This window comes from Rhinoderma darwinii, chromosome 1 (assembly GCF_050947455.1).
Source record: "Rhinoderma darwinii isolate aRhiDar2 chromosome 1, aRhiDar2.hap1, whole genome shotgun sequence".
Taxonomy (NCBI): domain Eukaryota; kingdom Metazoa; phylum Chordata; class Amphibia; order Anura; family Rhinodermatidae; genus Rhinoderma; species Rhinoderma darwinii.
Window position 1 is genome coordinate 261,522,846 of NC_134687.1, and position 18,771 is coordinate 261,541,616.

Below are 18,771 nucleotides of genomic sequence, written 5' to 3' on the forward strand. Positions count from 1 at the left end.
ACCCTGTCATGTCACATTGGTTATATTGATAGGGGTAGAGAGGGATCCATTTGTTAGAACTTTAGCTGAAGGGGAAATCTAAAGAGCTTGTATAGCCCTTAAAATAATGCCAACAAATCCAAATTTACTTAAAGTTATAAACGTAGAACCCCAATGTATACTGTCGAATGCCTTCTCAACATCCAGGGTAAGGAAGAGAAAAGGTGTCAGACTGCTACCCACCCTGGCCAAAAGATTAATAGTACCCCTTGTGCGTCAGGAGCTTGTTGTCCCTTTGTGAAACCAACTTGGTCAGAGTGGATTAGTGTGGGTAAGACATCAATTGAGAGTAGCTTAAAGTTTAGCGCATATTTTCGGGTCACAGTTAAAGAGAGAGATTGGCCTAAAGTTGGCTGGGGTGGTTGGAGATTTCCCTGGTTTAGGGATAGTTACTATCGTTGCTTGAAGCATCTGTAGTGCTAATTCTCCTGAGGATATAGCGAAATTAAAGACTGATCAAGTGTGGGGAAAGGTCTGTAGCGAAGGCGCGGTAATATTCATTAGAGAATCTGTCGGGCCCTGGTGCTTTATTGGGTTTCGCTATTCCGATTTTGGAGATTTTAAATGCCCCTGTTACTCACTTTATTAAAGGGACAGCTGTTCCGTCGATAACTAGGGTAGATGAACCGATTCTAAGAATTGGTTTATATTGAGGTTAGTGGAGGGGTCATCTCTTAGGTTATATAGTTTGCAATAGTAATAACTAAATTGATTTGCTATGTCTTGTGGGTTTATAATTTTGGAGCAGTTTTCTCGAGAAATGAGTGAGGGATGTTCGAATTTATTAGACGGCTTTTTATTCTGCGGGCCATTAAATCGGCTAGCTTTATTATAGGAAGTATAGTGATTTTGCGTCTTAAGATCATAATGTGTAAATGGGGACTTAGACTGTTGTAGCTGTGAATCCAAAAGTTCGCATTTGAGTTATTAGGGAATCAAAGTTAGCTAGTTTCTGTGCGGGACAGGTATAGGAAAATGGGGGCATGATCAGACCAAGTTGTTTGTCCTATCTCTGATGACTTAACATTTTGTAGAGCTCCTCTATCGACCAGAAACAGGTCGATTCTGGAGAAGGACTGATGTCTCCGGGAATAGTAGGTATATTCCCTAGAGGAGGAGTTCATAAATCTAAACCGGTCATATAGTTCCTCCCCGTGCAGCCATGTGGAAGGAGATCTCCTGTCCCAGTTGGTAGTATCCAATTGGGCATCAGGGATAATATTAAAAGTCTCCACATATAAGTTTTCCTTTAGTGATCTTTCGGATCTTATGCATAATTTTGTTCAAGAAGCCAATTTGTGAGGTGTTGGGGGGGCATAAATATTGTCTATAGCGATAGGAATGTAGTTGAGCAAACTCACCAGGACAAGAAATCTCACCCCCTCATCGGTAAGAGATTCAGTTAATTGAAAGACGACTGAGTCTTTTATGGCAATCAGGACACATGCCTTCTTTGCAGCATTGGCTTTGCATTTGACAGGGTATGTGTGAAGGGAAAATTTTGGGGCAATCAAGCATTTAGTGACCATTTTAATCACCATCATGAGCACATAAAACACAACATCATGTTTTAACAAGCGTAACTTCACCAATTGAATTGGCCAGCTACTGAGAAGTGGGGAAGAAGAATCTCCATGGAGGTCAAATTTGTCTTCAGGTAAAGAGTAGTGCACTAGGAATCAACTGTGTTTGGCTCTTTGGTGCCAGTCAGGCGAGAGTCGGAGGGGAAGCTTTACTTTTCTCAGAAGAGGGAGACAATGGCGAGAGTCCCCAACGTTTAATCAGATCGTTGCCTTCCTCCAAGTTGGTGATGGCATGCATGGTTCTAGATCTATGGATGAGCAGTTTTGTTGGGAAGCCTCATATGTAGGCTATATTATTCTCTCTCAGGGCGAGGGTAAGAGGTATAAACTTTCTTCTCACTTGTAGTGTTGCTTGAGATAAGTCTGTATATAGGTGGATTTTTTCATATGGCTCTGGTAAGGTAGGATTGCATCTTGACGCATACATGAGGGAGTCTCTTGTTTGAAAAAAGTGGATGTGTGCCATCACATCTCTCAGGGTTTCAGGAGGGAGTGATTTTGGTTTAGGGAGCCCGTGGGCTCTATCAATTATGAGATCTGCAGGTTGAGAGGCAGGTAGTATAAACTTGAGTTGCTGGAGATAGGGATGGAGTGCAGCAGGGAGGACAGATTCAGGGATGCCCCTAAATTTACCGTTGTTCCTCCTATTTCGGTCTTCCAGTTTCGATCTGAGAGAGTTAACTTTCTCCTTCCAGAGTTTGGTGAGCATCTACCATGTCATTATGAGCGTGTGAGAGTTCTCCCATCATGTTTTCTACATGGTCAACTCTATTGCCCAAATAGACTATGGCAGCAGACATTTTTGCAGAGTAGCATGACAGGTCTCTATGAAATGTTCTGAGGCAGCTTGATCTGTAGAGGGGGATTTCCTCTATAGGGTCTGTCAGAGGGGATAGTTGTAAGCATTCCCCGTTTTGAAATATATGCAGCCCCCTACTTGCAGAGAGAGACCCCCTGCGAGTGTACCAGGAGCAGGCGCCGCCATTCTAGGACGGGAGGGGAGCGGTGTTGGCACACCTGGTGAAGAAATATCTCCTTGGGTCTCTGAAGGATTATGGCAGGTAATGTCCTTATTCAAGAGAGTCAGCCATGTAGGAAGCCTCTGCAGCACATCCTGGAGAGGAAGCGGGATAGGCACTGCCAGAAGATGGCATGGCCGCGTCTTGTTTGTTACTCCGCGAGGAGAAAAAGTCTAAGGTGTCTGGGGCCCGTTTAGAGATATTTCTTTCTGGTCATCGTATTGGAGTCCTGGTACAGATCAGCAGAAGCTTGTAGGAAAGTGCAAACAGTCGCTTCTGTTAGTTGCTGAGAGGACACAGCATAAAGCTCACTGGAGATGTGACTGCTCGGCATCCAGGCCACACCCCCCAGCATTAAATATTATAGTCGTCAGCAGCACATCTCCATGAGTAAACATGTGCTGCCAACATGGAAATGTATGGTGACGAACGATCAGTAACAAATCGCTCGTCTCCATACATAACCAATTAGGTTTCCTTGTAAAAGGCGCAAACAATTGCCAATCAACGCACTGCCTCGTTGATCGGAACTCTGTTTAACGGGCCATATTGGGCCAAGTAATAGGACCTTAAGCTCTGTACTCTGCAGGATTTCTACAAAACTTTTTCAGGAACATGTAGAAAATCCTGCAGACAAACAGTGGGGGCAAATATATCTTGTTTAGTAGACCAACGCAGAGAGGTATTGGTCAGCACTGCCATGGTTAATAGTCCTCTGGCAGATTACTGCTTAGGAGTTCAAACAGATGGTGCAGTCTAGGTCAAGTCAGTTGCTTAGCTCAAAAACACAAGTCCATAAAACACCTTTTGTAGAGAAAAGAGAGCGGCACTCACCCGGTTTGACGTTTTCTTCTTTTATTGCTCAAACAACGGGGAGAACAGGCTGACGAGCAACAGCTGTTTTGCATAAACACGCTTTGTCAAGCCTCCTCAAAAGGCTTGAGTAATCGTGCTTGCGCAAAACAGTTGTTGCCTGTCACAGTGTCTTTCCCCGTTGTTTATGAGCAATAAAATAAAGAAAATGACAAAATTGGGCGAGTGCTTGGGTGAATTCTGCGCTCTACTTCCTCTACAAAAGGCATATCTTGTATAGTTTTATCATCTATTTCCTTATTGTTCCTTTAAGTGAATGTCTGCTTTTAGACATATTGGGGGCGGGGGGACGACAACGTTTACACACCAGTTTTCTGGCGTAGAAGTGTTGCAAAGTAACCAAAAAGTCGCAGAAAAAATTAAATTTTTGAACTGTTTCCCCCGCTCATGCGATTTAAAAAAAAGTGAGCGGAGATTAGTGTAAGGGGCATGACCACCCACGGACCGACTAATTTACTATAAATTACGCCTGAGGCTGGCGTAAATTACAGCGGAAATCCATGCCAGATCTTGGCTGGCATAGGTTTCATTCAGTTTCGCATGGACAGCCAAAGAAGCAAAAAAAATTTATTGCGACTCTTAACAAGCTCGAAGAAGATGCAACAAATTTATTAAGGCCTAACTCGCACAAACGTATTTGTTTTGCACGCGTAAAAAACGTTTTCTTGTGGTGCAGTTCCGTGTGACATCAGTGTATAGTGCGCGTCTGCGTTTTTTTTATGCGTGCACGTCACGCTTTTTTAAGGTCACCCAAAAAAACGGAAGGAGGTGGTTTTCTTTTTCTCATCATTTCTTTAGCAACTGTTGTGTGAATCACGGACACCACGTGATTTTCACGCACCCATTGACTTTAGTAGGTGCGTGATGCGCAAAAAATGCACAGGAATAGGACATGCAGTAAGTTTCATGCAGTGGACACGCTGCGTGAAAAACACGCAATGTCTGAATGGCCCCATTGAATTGCATAGTTCCGTGTGAAGTCCGTGGTTTTAACGCGCGTAACACGGACGTGAAATACGTTCTCGTGAATAAGGCTTAAGACTGGAACCCCCCCCCCCCAATACAAAGACTTAAATACATCTCCCCAATGTCATTACGTGCCAAATTCAGTGCAAATTAATTTCATAATATAACTTCCTTAACCCGTTAGTGACCGGCCCATAGTGTTTTTACGTCGGCCACTAACGGGCCTTATTCCGATGCCATAGACTTTTTACGTCGTGGCATCGGAATAAGTAAACAGAGCAGGGAGCTGTCAAATCTCCCTGCTCTCAGCTGCCAGAGGCAGCTGAGGGCTGGGGGCGTCCCTGCCCTGCCGGGTGAGATCGATATTATTATCGATCTCACCCGTTTAACCCCTCAGATGCGGTGCTCAATAGCGAGCACCGCATCTGAGTGGTTTTGGAGAGAGGGAGGGAGTTCCCTCTCATCCCACTGACACCCGGCGATACGATCGCCGAGTATCAGTGTCTCCGATGGCCCCCAGGTCTGCCTGTAATGAATGCCTGCTAGATCATGCCGCAGGCATGACCTAGCAGATGCCTGTACGTTTTAAACGGACAGGCAGTAATACACAGCAATACAGAAGTATTGCAGTGTATTATAATAGCGATCGCAGAATCGCATATTAAAGTCCCCTAGTGGGACTAGTAAAAAAAAAAGTTTAATAAAGTTAATTTTAAAAAAAATGAAAAACCCACTTTTTCCCTTACAAACTGCTTTACTATTAAAAAACCAAAATAAAGTAAAAAAGTTACACATATTTGATATCGCCGCGTCCGTAACGACCCCGACTATAAATCTATTACATTATTTAACCTGCACGGTGAACGCCGTAAAAAATTAAATAAAGAACGACGGAAAAATTGCTGTTTTCTGTGAATCCTGACTTTAAAAAAATTTGATTAAAAAGTGATCAAAAAGTCGCATCTACTCCAAAACGGTACTAATAAAAACTACAAGTCGTCCCGCAAAAAAAAAGCTTTCATACAACTGCATAGGCGAAAAAATAAAAACGTTACGGCTCTTCAAATATGGAGACACAAAAACAAATAATTTTGAAAAAAAAGCGTTTTTACTGTGTAAAAGTAGTAAAACATACAAAAACCATACAAATTTGGTATCGTTGCAATTGTAACAACCCGCTGAATAAAGTTAGTGTTATTTATACCACACGGTAAACGACGTCGATTTAGGACGCAAAAAAAGAGTGGCGAAATTTCAGATGTTTTTCTATTCCCCCCCCAAAAGCAGTTAATAAAAGTTAATCAATAAATAATATGTACCTCAAAATGGTGCGAATAAAAAATACAACTTGTCCCACAAAAAACAAGACCTTATACAGCTATGTCGACCCAAAAATAAAAAAGTTATAGCTCTTGGAATGCGACGATTGAAAAACATAAAAAATGGCTTGGTCATTAAGGTCTAAAATAGGCTGGTCATTAAGGGGTTAAAGGGGTTTTCCCATGACACATTTATGACATATGTACAGGAATTTAGGGATGTCATACCAGAATTTGGACTTCGATACCGATACGGTGTGTAGTATTGCGATTTCGATACCAAAACGATACTTTGCCAACAGTAATAAAAAAAGTTCTTCCATTTTTTGATGTGAGGCACGAGGTACGATGAATATCGAATGTGCCTCACATTAATAGTAATTAACTCCATCATGTTTCTCAGTCATAATGGGTTAATGTGTGAGGTACATGATGGGGTTAATTACTATTAATGTGAGGCACATGGAGGTTAAATTCATCACACCTCATGCCCCACAATAAGTGAAAGAAAGCAGTTTTTATTTTATTTCAGCGTACACATCATAAATGACAAAAAATTTGTTGTGCAGGTTATTACGGCCAGGCCAAGCGAACAGGTGTATATTTTATGTATTTAGACTTATTTTAAGGTTAAATTTAATATTACTTTATTTTTAAATTTTAATGTACTGGAATATATCTATATGCCAGTACATTAGCCTGTGTACGGATAGTACACAGGAAGTTGTTAGGACATACCTAAGTATGACCTAACAGGAAGTATGGTAAAACAGCCATGGGGTCCTTCAATGGACCCTGGGCTGTCTGGCCATATATGGTATGTCCCTCAATCGCATCACAGGGATTCCTGTGATGCAATCCAAGGGGCATCCCCCCTTCTAATTTTCCCCTGAATGCTGCAGTAAGCTTTGATCACAGCATTCAGCGGAATAACGGCGGAAATGAAGTTCCTTTCATCTCCGCCGTTATAGAGCGGGGCTGCGGCTCTAATACAGCCATTGTCCCGCTCCTGACATTAAGTGCGCGCGTGGTCAGCATGAGGTAATGCGACCGGCGCTCTACTAATGAGCGGCGGTTCAGGCGCTGACAGAACATGTGGGTGTTTTGTATTGCGCCTGCCATGTTCTGTCTTCAGTGCTGCCGCTCATTAGTGCAGCGCTGGCCGCATCGCATTATTCGGAAGGCGCGCACTTGTCAGGACTCCGGAGCGGGGCAATGGCTGTATTACACAGCCGCAGCTTCGCTCTCATACAGTCATGTATTACAATGCTAAGCTGTGCGGCCACACAGCTTAGTATCGAAATACATGAAATAACATTATCGAGCCTTTTGGGGGTGCACGGTGTCGAAACCGTATCGAAGTTTCGATGCATCGTGCATCCCTACACAGGATGGGTGATAAGTGTCAGATAGAAGCGGGTCCCACCTCTGGGACCCGCACCTACCTCTAGAACGGGGCCCCCTAAACCCCGTTCTAGCTTAGTCTGTATTCCCGGTCATTTCCTGTTTACATCGCCATTTCCGTTACTCCCGTAGTAGTGAATGGCAGTTACGAAAGCAGCATGGAATGCGAGCTACATTTCTTCCGTAATTACCTTTTAGTTCTATGGGACTTAAACCACGTAGCTCAGCGAGGCACGCTGTTTTCGTAACTCCCGACCACGTAAAGTTTTTTATGGTTGGAATTCAGCTGCAACACAGCGGCAGAACGGGGTTTAGGGGGCCCCATTCTATAGTTAGGTGCGGGTCCCAGAGGTGGGACCCGCATCTATCTGACATTTCTGAGATACCCTGTGGATATGTCAAACGTCTCATGGAAAAAAAAAACCTTTAAAAGGGTTTGAGCTCTGTAAATGTATATCTGACATATAACGGGCCAACCGGGTTGTTAAGACCTTTGAAGTGTGTCTGTGTCTTTTCACAAGATACTAAGAAGCCTACAGTAAAAATAAAAAATGAAATTGCTAATTCAGCCAAAAATCTCCCGTATTTTACAAGTCATGGAGCAGGGTGCCAAATCAGGGAACATTTCTAAAATTCCAATTTTAATATTCAGTAATAAAAGGTATATAAAGACTTTACTAATGGTCTAAGAATCTGTACATTAAAAAAACGTGGAATTTGTTAAATTGACTAAAGGAGAATAATTTAAAAAAAATTTTTGATTCAACTCACCCCCTCACTATGGGACAGCGATTCTCCAGGCTCCTCCTCTTCCCACTCTTCATCACTGTCTACTTCATAGTCCAATAGCTTCTAGAACAGTTTTATCACTTTTTATTGAGTTTTATTTGCAAAAAACAAAACAAACAAACCACGCATTCAATATGAACCCTAACAAGGAAAAAAGTAATGTAGTCCAAACTACAGGCAGCATGTTATAGAGCAAGAGAAGCTGAGCAGATTGATATATATATATTTTGTAGGAGAAAACTTATAGGGGTTCTCCCATCTGAGATTTATAGAATATCCACAGGATATGCCATAAGTGTCAGATAGATGCGGGTCCCACCTCTGGGACCCACACCTATCTATAGAAAGGGGCCCCCTGAACCCCATTCTACCTTGCTCGACTCCTGCTGCTTCCTTGCCACTTCCGGATGTGGTGGTCGGGACTTACGGAAAGAGCCGAGCTCGCTCTACTACGATGTTTCCGTAGCTCTCATAGAAGTGAATGCGAGTTACCGTGTAGCACAGCGAGCTACGTGGTTTCCGGAACTCCCAAATATTCCAGTGGGAGTTATGGAAACCGCATAGCTCGGCTGTTTCTGTAACTCCCAACCACCTCATCAGAAGGTAGCCGGGAAGCAGCACGAGCAGAAGATAAAACGGGGCCCCCGTTCTAGAGTTAGGTGTGGGTTCCCGCAACTATTGGAGATTTATGGCATATCATGTGGAAAAGCCATCAATGTCCAAGATGGGAAAACACCTGTAATATAACTCATAATTTATAGATCTTAACCCCTGCTCTCTCTGGGCTTTGGAGTCTAGTGGGCGGTCCTATTCAGTGATGGACTACCATCTCTGTATGTACGATCGTACAGGAAGGCTGTCAATCACTGAGTGAGACTGCCCATTGGACTCCTTAGCCCAGAATGAGCAGAGATTTTATTTTATAAATTACAAGTTATACTGAATATTTTCCCACCAAACTATATATCAATCTGCTCAGCTTCTTCTGCTCTATAAAATATGCTGCCTGCAGATCGGACTGCATTTTGTGACGTGTGACAGGTTACCTTAAAAAAGAAACATTTTAAACGACAATTTTAAACAGATTGACCAACAGCAAGCATAAGAGAAAAAGGACTATCATGGATGGTAATAACAGTATTGAGATTGGTCATGAAAAAACAAAATTAAGCGCTGTTCACATCACGTTTTTTGCCGTACGATTAGAGTGCACGTCAGGAAAAGTCTAGACGTACACTAAACATGTCCATAGTGCTCCAATAGAAGGTATACGTTAGTTTACAGCAAAAACATGGTATGGAATAGCTTAGTAGACTATTCTATTATATCCTGCAAAAAAATATTATTATTTTTACATGGGAGCCTATGGGCAATGTATGTCACTGTATGCTATGTCAGTCATTTGTTTGACAAAAACTTTATGGGCTTTCGTGACGTATACATTAAACGGATACCATTATAGTCTATTAGGTGAAGGATCCGTTAAACCGATGTCAAGTAGTGGCAGCCGTGACCTATAAACTATAATGATATCCGTTTAATGGATACATTATGAACCGGCATCATCCCAGTTCATAACGTATCAGTTTAGCAGATACCATTAAAGTCTAGGATGACTGATGCCACTTTAAGGCATCTATTACTGCATTGCATATATACGTTGGGAGCCTTTTACCCATCTATACGTTAAAAGTTAGCAAAAAAAAAAGTTATTTGAACACAGTCTTACTCATTTTTGACTGGATAGAGCTACCAATCTCCATCACTGGCAATGCAGATAAACTGGTAATTTCCAGGTGTGGAACATCTTCTGCACAAAATTCAGAGCATGCTATGGATTTTGAAATCTGCAGCAAGCTCATTCTGTTCCGGGTATTCACAACAGATTTCACACTTTTCAATATGAAATCAGCACCCAACACATCCACATAAAACCAGCCACGTGTCCATATGTTCAGGTTTTTCGGTTTGTAGAGTTTTTGATCGTTAAAACAGTTCTCTTGGTTAAAACAATGAGAATGTGAACATTTATACTTACAGTGTCTTGAGCCCAAGGTTTCCGTGGATTAATTACTGCGCTTGATCTGTTCCACGTGCCCCAGTAAGCTGGACGGTAATTCTCACAGAACTGCAACAATTTCATTTTACCAAGTTTTCTACGCTCTAGCATATTCTGCTTCTCAGTGATATTTTCATGTAAGGTTTCATCCGCATTCTCTAGAATCTGCACATCAGCGTCACTGCCATTCACAGAGAAACGTTATTATCCCTTTCCCTAAACTTGCATCAAGAACAAAATGTACAGTGCAGGTGTACGTAGAAAATTAGACATGGCTCTGCTTAATGGAAATGTGTAACGAATGGCTGCTCAACCTAATGTCCACAAGACTGTCCTTTATAAAGTAAATGCTTGTCTACAATACTCAATTGTTACTCTGCATAGTCATAAAATAAAATTTAAGAAACTAAAAACATTATGAAATGTGAAAACAGATCATAAAAGCAGATATGCCCAAGTCATAGATAGTCAACCTGCTACTTTATGGGGAGCTTCATATGCAGCCCTTGACACCATTAGAGCGCTGCATAATATATATCAGCCCTTGCAAGGATAGCAGATAGGCACAAGTAACCACATATGGTGCTTGAGACCACATGATATTAGTCAGAACATTTACTTCCTAATTTTTACAGTCAAAATGTGCTCTAGATAGAATAAAAAATACGTTGATAAAACAAACTGCACACAAAGTGCAATACATGAATGATGAACCTGGGTACTGGTAATGAGCCTAGCCAGTCACCGTTTCCATAATAGCCCAATAAACTTGGAAGAGGAGACCACACTAACCAGAATATACAAACGGTCGTATTACACTGGCGAGTGCCTTCAAATTTTTCACGTTTCAAGCCTTAACTAGAAGGCTGAGAGCTGATCCTCTATCTTGTTTGTCCATAAGTAAAAGCCACAGTGCCTCCCTTAAGCCCATTACTGCTCAGCTATAGCAGGAGTCCTTTTGGATCAAAATGGAGTGGATATATATCCTAATGAAATGTTAGGCAATGTGTTTCCTGTGCCTTGTGCTGAGAAACAGACGTGTCCACCCATAAATAGGTTATTCAATGTTACATTGTTTGATAAATGTGTCCCACCTACGAGAGGAAACCGCACCTCTCTCAAGAACAGGGGTCCCCCAAACCCATCCCTGCCTGGTGAGGTGGCCCCTGAATCCAAGTGGTAAAGTTGGTTGGTATTCTGGAAACAGCCAAGATACGCCGATTATGTAACTCCATTAGAAGTGAATAGCTGAGTAGCATCATTAAAGTTTCCCAACAAAATTTGTTAAACGGAGCCCTGTGATGGGTGCCATACAGTGGCACCCATCACCCATAGTCCTCCATGTTTAAAAGTAAAATAAAACACTGCATGGTATGTGATATTTTTGTGCAGGATCCGATGGTATGGAAAAGTGTAGTCTACTATGCTATTCCATCCCTAAAAAAAACAAAAAACAATTTAAAAAAACACGTCGGGTTAATAGAGCCCTACACGATTAGTCAAAGATAGTTAAAAACAGGATCAAGCCGGTATATAGAAGTGGGCCTTAAAAAGATAACTAAATGTTCAAACAAACTTCTGACATTTCATAGTGACATGTCAGATGTTTTGATTGGTGGGGGTCAGAGCTCTTTCCGGAAATCAATGTAGCGGTGTACGGACTCAATAGAAAGCCTATGAGCAGAAACAAAGCGGCTGAGCACTTTCGCCACTTCGTTTTAGCGATCGGTGGGGGTCTCCGTGCTTGGACCCCCACAAATCAAAACGTCTGACAGGTCACTGTGAAATGTCAAAAGTTTGTTGAACGTTTAGTTACCCGTTAAGGGAGGACACACCTGCACATCTCTCCTTTTAATCCAAGGAAGACATATAGGAGAGAAAATCTCAGTGATGTGCAGGTGGCCTTACAGTGAATGACCACGATTGAACACCATCACAATCACCACCAAACCACCATCAGCAGCTAAAACCGTCCAAAGATTTGTGCAGATTCATTTTAGAATATTTCTTTAACACGATCAGATCTGTTCTGATACAGAGATCCAAATCCCCTGCATTGACATAGTTAAAGATACAATACTGGCTACCTGTAGCCACCAATAAAGGGAACTTACAAAATACTATTTACACAATGAATGCAATATTAAAACTGTATGAAGTTAGCTCTTTAAGAAGACCTATTACCTCCTGGGAATCCTCAAAGTTATAGGTGACCAAAAACCTCCAAAATGAGGGGAAAAAAATAAATAAATAATAATAGGTCCATTCACACAGTGTTTTGGAGCAGATTTTGAAGCGGATATCGCGTCTGAATTAGCGGTAAAATACAGCCGAACTCGCCCCCCTCATTGATTTCATTGGGAGGCAGAGGCGACGCATTTCCCCCGGGGGGGCTTGCAGTAAAACAAGTGGCGTGTCCTTTCTTGCCACGTCTTCTGCCTCTGACCTAACATTGATTACAATGGGAGGTAGAAAAAAACCTGCGGAGCTAGTTTGAGCGTTTCTTGGCTGTGATCCTTGCATTAGCTTCAACGACCGCGGACGAAAAAACGTGGAAAGTAGGAATTAGACCTACTGGTAATTGTATTTCTAGGAATTCATCATGACAGCACCACAGGAAGAGGTTGCCCTATTGACCTGTATAGGGACAGGAAGGCAGAGGTTAAAAGGCCCCTCCCACCACCAACTTGCCAGTGTTTTTCAATTACTACACCAGGATGGATGCAACCCTATTTTATTTCTAGCGGTAATAACGGACAGGTTACTTGCACAAATCAGCATTTCAATAAAAGGGAGGGAATGTAAGGGTGCTGTCATGATGGATTCTTGTAAATACAATTACCGATAGGTCTAATTCCTACTTTCCAGTACATCCCTCATGACAGCACCACAGGAGCAATACCAGATTATAATGCTCAGGGCGTGACTACGGATTGGAGGACTTTCTGTCCAAAATTTTAATCCGTATCGGACAGAACACAGAGCCTATAATGTTTGCAAAATGTATGATGGCTTGACCAGGTGGCAGCTCTGCAGATTTGGTCCATAGAGGCTTCTCTTTCTGCCCAGGATGCCGAAACTGCCCTCAATGAATGAGCTTTTTAGGTTTTAATCTGGTCTCCAAGAGGAGGTTCTATCTAGATAATGAAGAATTGTTTGCCTAACATGTAACAGGCGATACCAGCTATGTTAACTTATTTTTTTTTCAACATTGATTTAGGGGAAAAAAAAAATGGGAAAAGGTTTTCTTTTTTTTAACTTTTAATACTTTATTGTTTTTGGAACATAACAAAAATCTTTATTTAACTGTTTTTTACTTTTTTTTATTAGTCCTCCTAGGAGACTTGAAGCAGCGATCTTTGGATCGCTTGCATGATATACTGCAATACTAATGTATTGCAATATATAGTGATTCTGACAGTCTCCTTTGCAGCCCTGAGCTTCAAAGGAGTACAAAGATGGCAGACCTGGGGGCTTTTGTTCGGCCCCCAGGCTGACATAGCAAGCCTTGTAACCGGCCGTTCCTACCGCAGGGGGGGGGGGGGGTTGCGATAACGTGTTTGATTTGATTCTAACACTTTGATCGTGGCATTTAAGGTGTTACGGGCAGAATCTAAGTGAACTTTGATTCTGCACATTGCAGGGAGGTGTCGGCTGCGTGTAACAGCGGTCACCCGCTGTGTATGGAGCAAGCTCAGCTCGTGAGCTCGCTCCATACTTCCCCTTAACCCTGATCACGTACAGTTACGTGATTTTGCGTGAAGGGGTTAAGGCGGACCGAGGAGACAGACAGGACATTTTCTTCTGCCCAAATGAAGATTGGTGCAGAGAGGGCCTGAAGATGCGTGTGTCTTGTTCCCCGCTGATGGCGAAGAAAGGACACTGCCGTTATGTTGTACGATACGATTCTTACGTGCATCCCTTTTATGATGGGCGTAACTTTAATGAATGTTTCCCATACGTCTTTTAGTTCTCTGAAGTTTGGAGGACATAATCTTCATCAGAGTAGGCCACGTGCCCTGAAAATGCTTGTCTTGGACCACCGACTTCCAGCCATGTTTTCTGGCATCTGCGGTAATTACCACATAAGAAGTTTTCCATGGGACCCCCTTGCTTAGGTTGTTTGGGCAAAGCCACCAATGGAGAGATGACTTCACTGTTTCGGGAATTTGAATCTGAATTCAAGGAGTCCGGTTTTCAATCCCACTGGGACAGGATTAGATTATGTAAGTGTCGGGAGTGGCATTGACTCCACGGAATGGATGAAAGACATCAATCCCAACATCCACATTACTTCCCTTATGGAACAGGTGTTTCTTCCCCAAAATGTCCTCACTTCGGCCTGTAGAAGTATCTGTTTCTCCCTTTGGAGGAAGGAATGTTGGAGGGAGGAGTTGAACAGCACTCCTAGGAAGATCTTCTGTTTTTGGGGCGGAAGACTTGACTTCTCAAAGTTGATGATCCATCCCAATTCCTGTAGTAGGGAAAGAACCTGTAACCGATGGCCGTTAAGAATAGACAGAGTATCTGCTGGCAGAAGGAAATAGTCTAGATATGGGATAATCACTATGCTTTGACTCCGTAAAAACGCCATAATCTATGTAAATATTCTGGGGGCGGAGGAAATGCCGAAGGGGAAACAGACCAATTGGAAGTGAACGAAAGGACCGTTCTGAATTGCCAATGTGAGGAATCTTTGGTAAGCTGGGTGGATAGGGACGTGATAGATTTTAAGGTTACGTACTTTCGTACACATTGATGCTTCGTTCCTTATTAGAGTAGTCGATCTGATATACTCCATTTTGAACTTGTGCTATTTCACCGTGTTGTTGAATAATTTCAGGCTGATTATAGTGAGGAGGAAGGCATCCGCCGAAACGCGCGTCGGGTCTTGGCGTCTCCTCCATGCGGGATTATGAACTTGGGTATGTACCTTCATCTATTTAGGCTGCTGTTTAAATCTGTATAGGGCGGATTGCATTTTTTTGCTGTAAAGCCCGGATACCTGTTATTTATGTCCTGCTATGCATCTATATACACGTAATGGTGCTTTACAGATAGAATAATATATAATATGTGCACATAGCACTTTACCTTGCACTATCCATTTTTTGCATATCAGGCAGAGCTAGCACACTTTGGATATGCTGTTATCTCAAATGCCTCTATGATGTTTGTTCATACCCAGATACTATAAATTATCCTGCATTTGGTTGACGCCTTTTATACATTGTATGACTCAATTTTAAATCTTGTTTGTATAGGTCTGTAAATAAAATGAATTTCTATTTATCTATTACGTCTGTATTAGTCTTTTGACAATTCTTGTTTATAGGTTCCGGATTATAGTGAGTGCAGTATGTAATGGGGAGGGCTGCACAAACCCTGGGGCACTTTACATTTTCTTTCTACCTCCCTCCGTTATTTAGATATCAATGCCGTTATATTTGGCGCCCGATATTTAAATAACCCCCTGAACAGTGAACGGGGTGTGTACTGGCAAGGGGGCGTGTTACTATGGCTGTGACACTGTCCAATCAGATATGGACAGTGTTACAGCAAGAGCGAGGAGAGAGATAGTGTGCACACGCGCTCTCTCTCTCTTCAGCTTTCAAGATTATTCTTCTGCCGAACTAGCAAGTGGGCGTGTCACATCTACGGACAGTGTAAGTGCTGTGGAGAGGAGAGCTCTCAGCTCTTGTGAGAAATCAGCCGAACTGGCAAACAGTGTCTCTGCTACGGACAGTGTAAGCGCTCCTCAGCTCTTAAACAGACAAAGTACAAGACTGATCTCTCACAAGAGCTTAAGAGACGAGCATGCGCGCTCTCCTCTTCACAGCTGTTACACTGTCCGTTGCAGTGACACACCCGCTTTCCAGTTCAGATGAAAAGACAGCAATCGCGCACACTCCTCGCTTTTCCTATGGCACTGCCCGTATCCGATTGGACAGTGTAACAGCCATAGTAACACGCCCGGTTTACTGTTCAGGGGGTTATTTAAATATCGGGCGCCAAATATAAAGGCACAGACATCTAAATAATGGAGGGAGGCAGAAAAAAATAATTTAAAGTGCCCCAGGGTTTGTGCAGCCCTCCCAGTTACCTGCTGCACATGTATGCGGAGGTGAAAAGGTTCTCTTTAAACGACTCTGAAAATAATTTTAACTATACATGTTGGGGAGAACTAATGGAAACTGAGAATTACTGATAGTGATTTTATAACTGCCTGTCTTACAAGCAGATAAGATTTTAATTTTAAAAAAAATAAAATTTTCGCAATTTTTCGCTACATTTTGGTGTTTTGTCACAATTAAATACTGAATGTATCGAACAAATTTTGCCGATGTGTCACGAGAAAAACAGTCTCAGAATCGCTTGGATAGGTAAAAGCATTCCGAAGTTATTACAACAAAGTGAAACATGTCAGATTTGAAAAAGAGGCGAGGGAAGGGATTAAGAAGCATTGTAGAAGTTGTACAAAAAAAAAAACCACAAACTACAGAGGAAATGCTTCTCTCAATTCATTTACTCTGCACATTGTGAACAATGCAGGATCACCATGTGCAGTCACATACTCACACATTGACGTTACTGAAGCGTCTGAACAGCAAATAGACATCACATCCAACCAGGACGGGATGTCTATTTACAATCTTGACACTTCGGTAACGTTTGTGTGTGACTTAGCTGGTTAAACAAGCGGGATTGCACTCTAGCGGGATACCGCTAGTTACCCGGAAGTGTCAGCTATAACACAGCTGACACACTCGCTCTACGGAGTGGGCTCACGGGCTGTATATAAACGGCGTATGCCACGAGGTTGTTTTAATAAACTTTTTTTTATATTGGAAGAAAATGTATGTCCTGCATTTTTCTTTAGAGTTGGTTGTGAATTCATGAATGCGTTTAGGACTCACAAGGCATGGGAATATTAATTTGCATTGTAATTTATAAAGCTAACCCTCTGCCCATTCTGAGCTTAGAAGTCAAGTGAGTCGTCCTGAGTAATGGACAGCCATCTCTGTATGCACATTCATTCAGGGAAGACTGTCAATCACAGAGTACGACCACCCATTAAACTCCTAAGATAAGAATGAGAAAAAGTTTATATTAATTACAGGTTATACTTTATAATTTGGTCACAAAACTATATCAAAATCGGCTCAGCTCCATCAGCTTACTAAAATGCTCCCATTAGATTGGACTGCATTTTCAACATGACCGGTTCCCTTCAACAAGTTAGTGACCACCCCATAGTGTTTTTACGTCTGTCACGAACGGGCTTTATTCCGATGCAATTGCCTTTCTACGGCGGTGCTGCATCGGAATAAGTAAACAGAGCAGGGAGCTGTTAAATCTCCCTGCTCTCAGCTGCCAGAGGTAGCGGAGGGCTGGGGGCATCCCTGCTCGACTGGGTGAGATCAATATTAGTATCGATCTCACCCGTTTAACTCTTCAGATGCGGTGCTCAATAGCGAGCATCGCATCTGAGTGGTTTTGGAGAGAGGGAGGGAGCTCCCTCTCATCCCGACAACCGTTGATACAATCGTTGTGTCTGTGTCTCCGATGGCAGCCGGGGGCCTAATAAAGGCCCCCAGGTCTACCTGTAGTGAATGCCTGCTAGGTCATGCAGGCAGTGTATTATAAGTGCAATCGGAGGATATATATATTATATAAATGATATATATATTATATTGAAGTCAGCTAGTGGGACTAGTAAAACCGTAAAAAAAAGTTTAATAAAAAAAAGTGAAAAAAAAATTAATTAAAAGCCCACTTTTCCCCTTTGCAAACTGCTTTATTATTAAAACACAAAAGTAAAAAAGTTACACATTTGGTATCCCTGCGTCCGTAAAGACCCAGACTATAAACTTATTACATCATTTAACCCGCACGGTGAACGTCGTAAAAAATAAAAAAAACATGCAAAAATGAAAACAAAATGTGATAAAAAGTGTTCAAAAAGTCGCATCTACTCCAAAATGGTACCGATAAAAACTATATGTCGTCCCGCAAAAAATTGCATCAGCGGAAAAAAAAAAAAAAAAAAAAGTTATGGCTCTTCAAATATGGAGACACAAAAACAAATAATTTTGAAAAAAGTGTTTTCACTGTGTAAAAGTAGTAAAACATACAGAAACTATACAAATTTGGTATCGTTGCAATCACAACAACCCACTGAATAAAGTTACTGTTATTTATACCACACGGTAAACTGCGTAAATTTAGGATGCAAAAAAAATGTAGCGAAATTGGTTTTTTTCTATTCCCCCCCCCCAAAAAAAGTTAATAAAACGTAATCAAATTCTATGTACCCCAAAAAGCTGCTATTAACCCCTTCACGACATTTGCCGTATGGGTACGCCATGGAAAGCATTGACTTCCCGTATTTTGCCGTACCCATATGCCGAATGTTTGGCACCGGCTCAGAAGCTGAGCCGGTGCCATCATCGCCGGATCTCAGCTGTATCTGACAGCTGACATCCGGCTGTAACGGCGGGGACCGAAATCAGCTCCGATCCCCACCATTAACCCCTTAATTGCAGTGCGCGAAAGCGATCGCTGCATTTAAGGTGTTTGCAGCTCATCGGAACCCCAGCAATGAAATTGCCGGTGTTCCGGTGGCTGCAATGGCAACCGGAGGCCTAATACTGGTCTCCCGGTCTGCCTAGCATGGAAGCCGGTCAAGATCCGCCCGTAGCCACCGGCAAGATGGTGCC

General features: G+C 42.3%; 1 protein-coding gene across 4 annotated transcripts in view; it reads right to left on the reverse strand.

The window, feature by feature from the left end:
- The window catches only part of CHAF1A (chromatin assembly factor 1 subunit A), a 292,690-nt gene that overhangs the window by 64,377 nt on the left and 209,542 nt on the right, over positions 1 to 18,771 (reverse strand). For 3 of the 4 annotated variants that reach the window (XM_075863800.1, XM_075863783.1, XM_075863793.1), the window contains 2 exons: positions 10,031 to 10,232; positions 7,975 to 8,055 (listed from right to left, as the gene is read on the reverse strand). In XM_075863800.1, coding sequence (XP_075719915.1) covers positions 7,975 to 8,055; positions 10,031 to 10,232 — 283 coding nt within the window. The remainder of the gene's footprint in view (positions 1 to 7,974; positions 8,056 to 10,030; positions 10,233 to 18,771) is intronic. The other variant, XM_075863788.1, reaches the window with a different exon arrangement.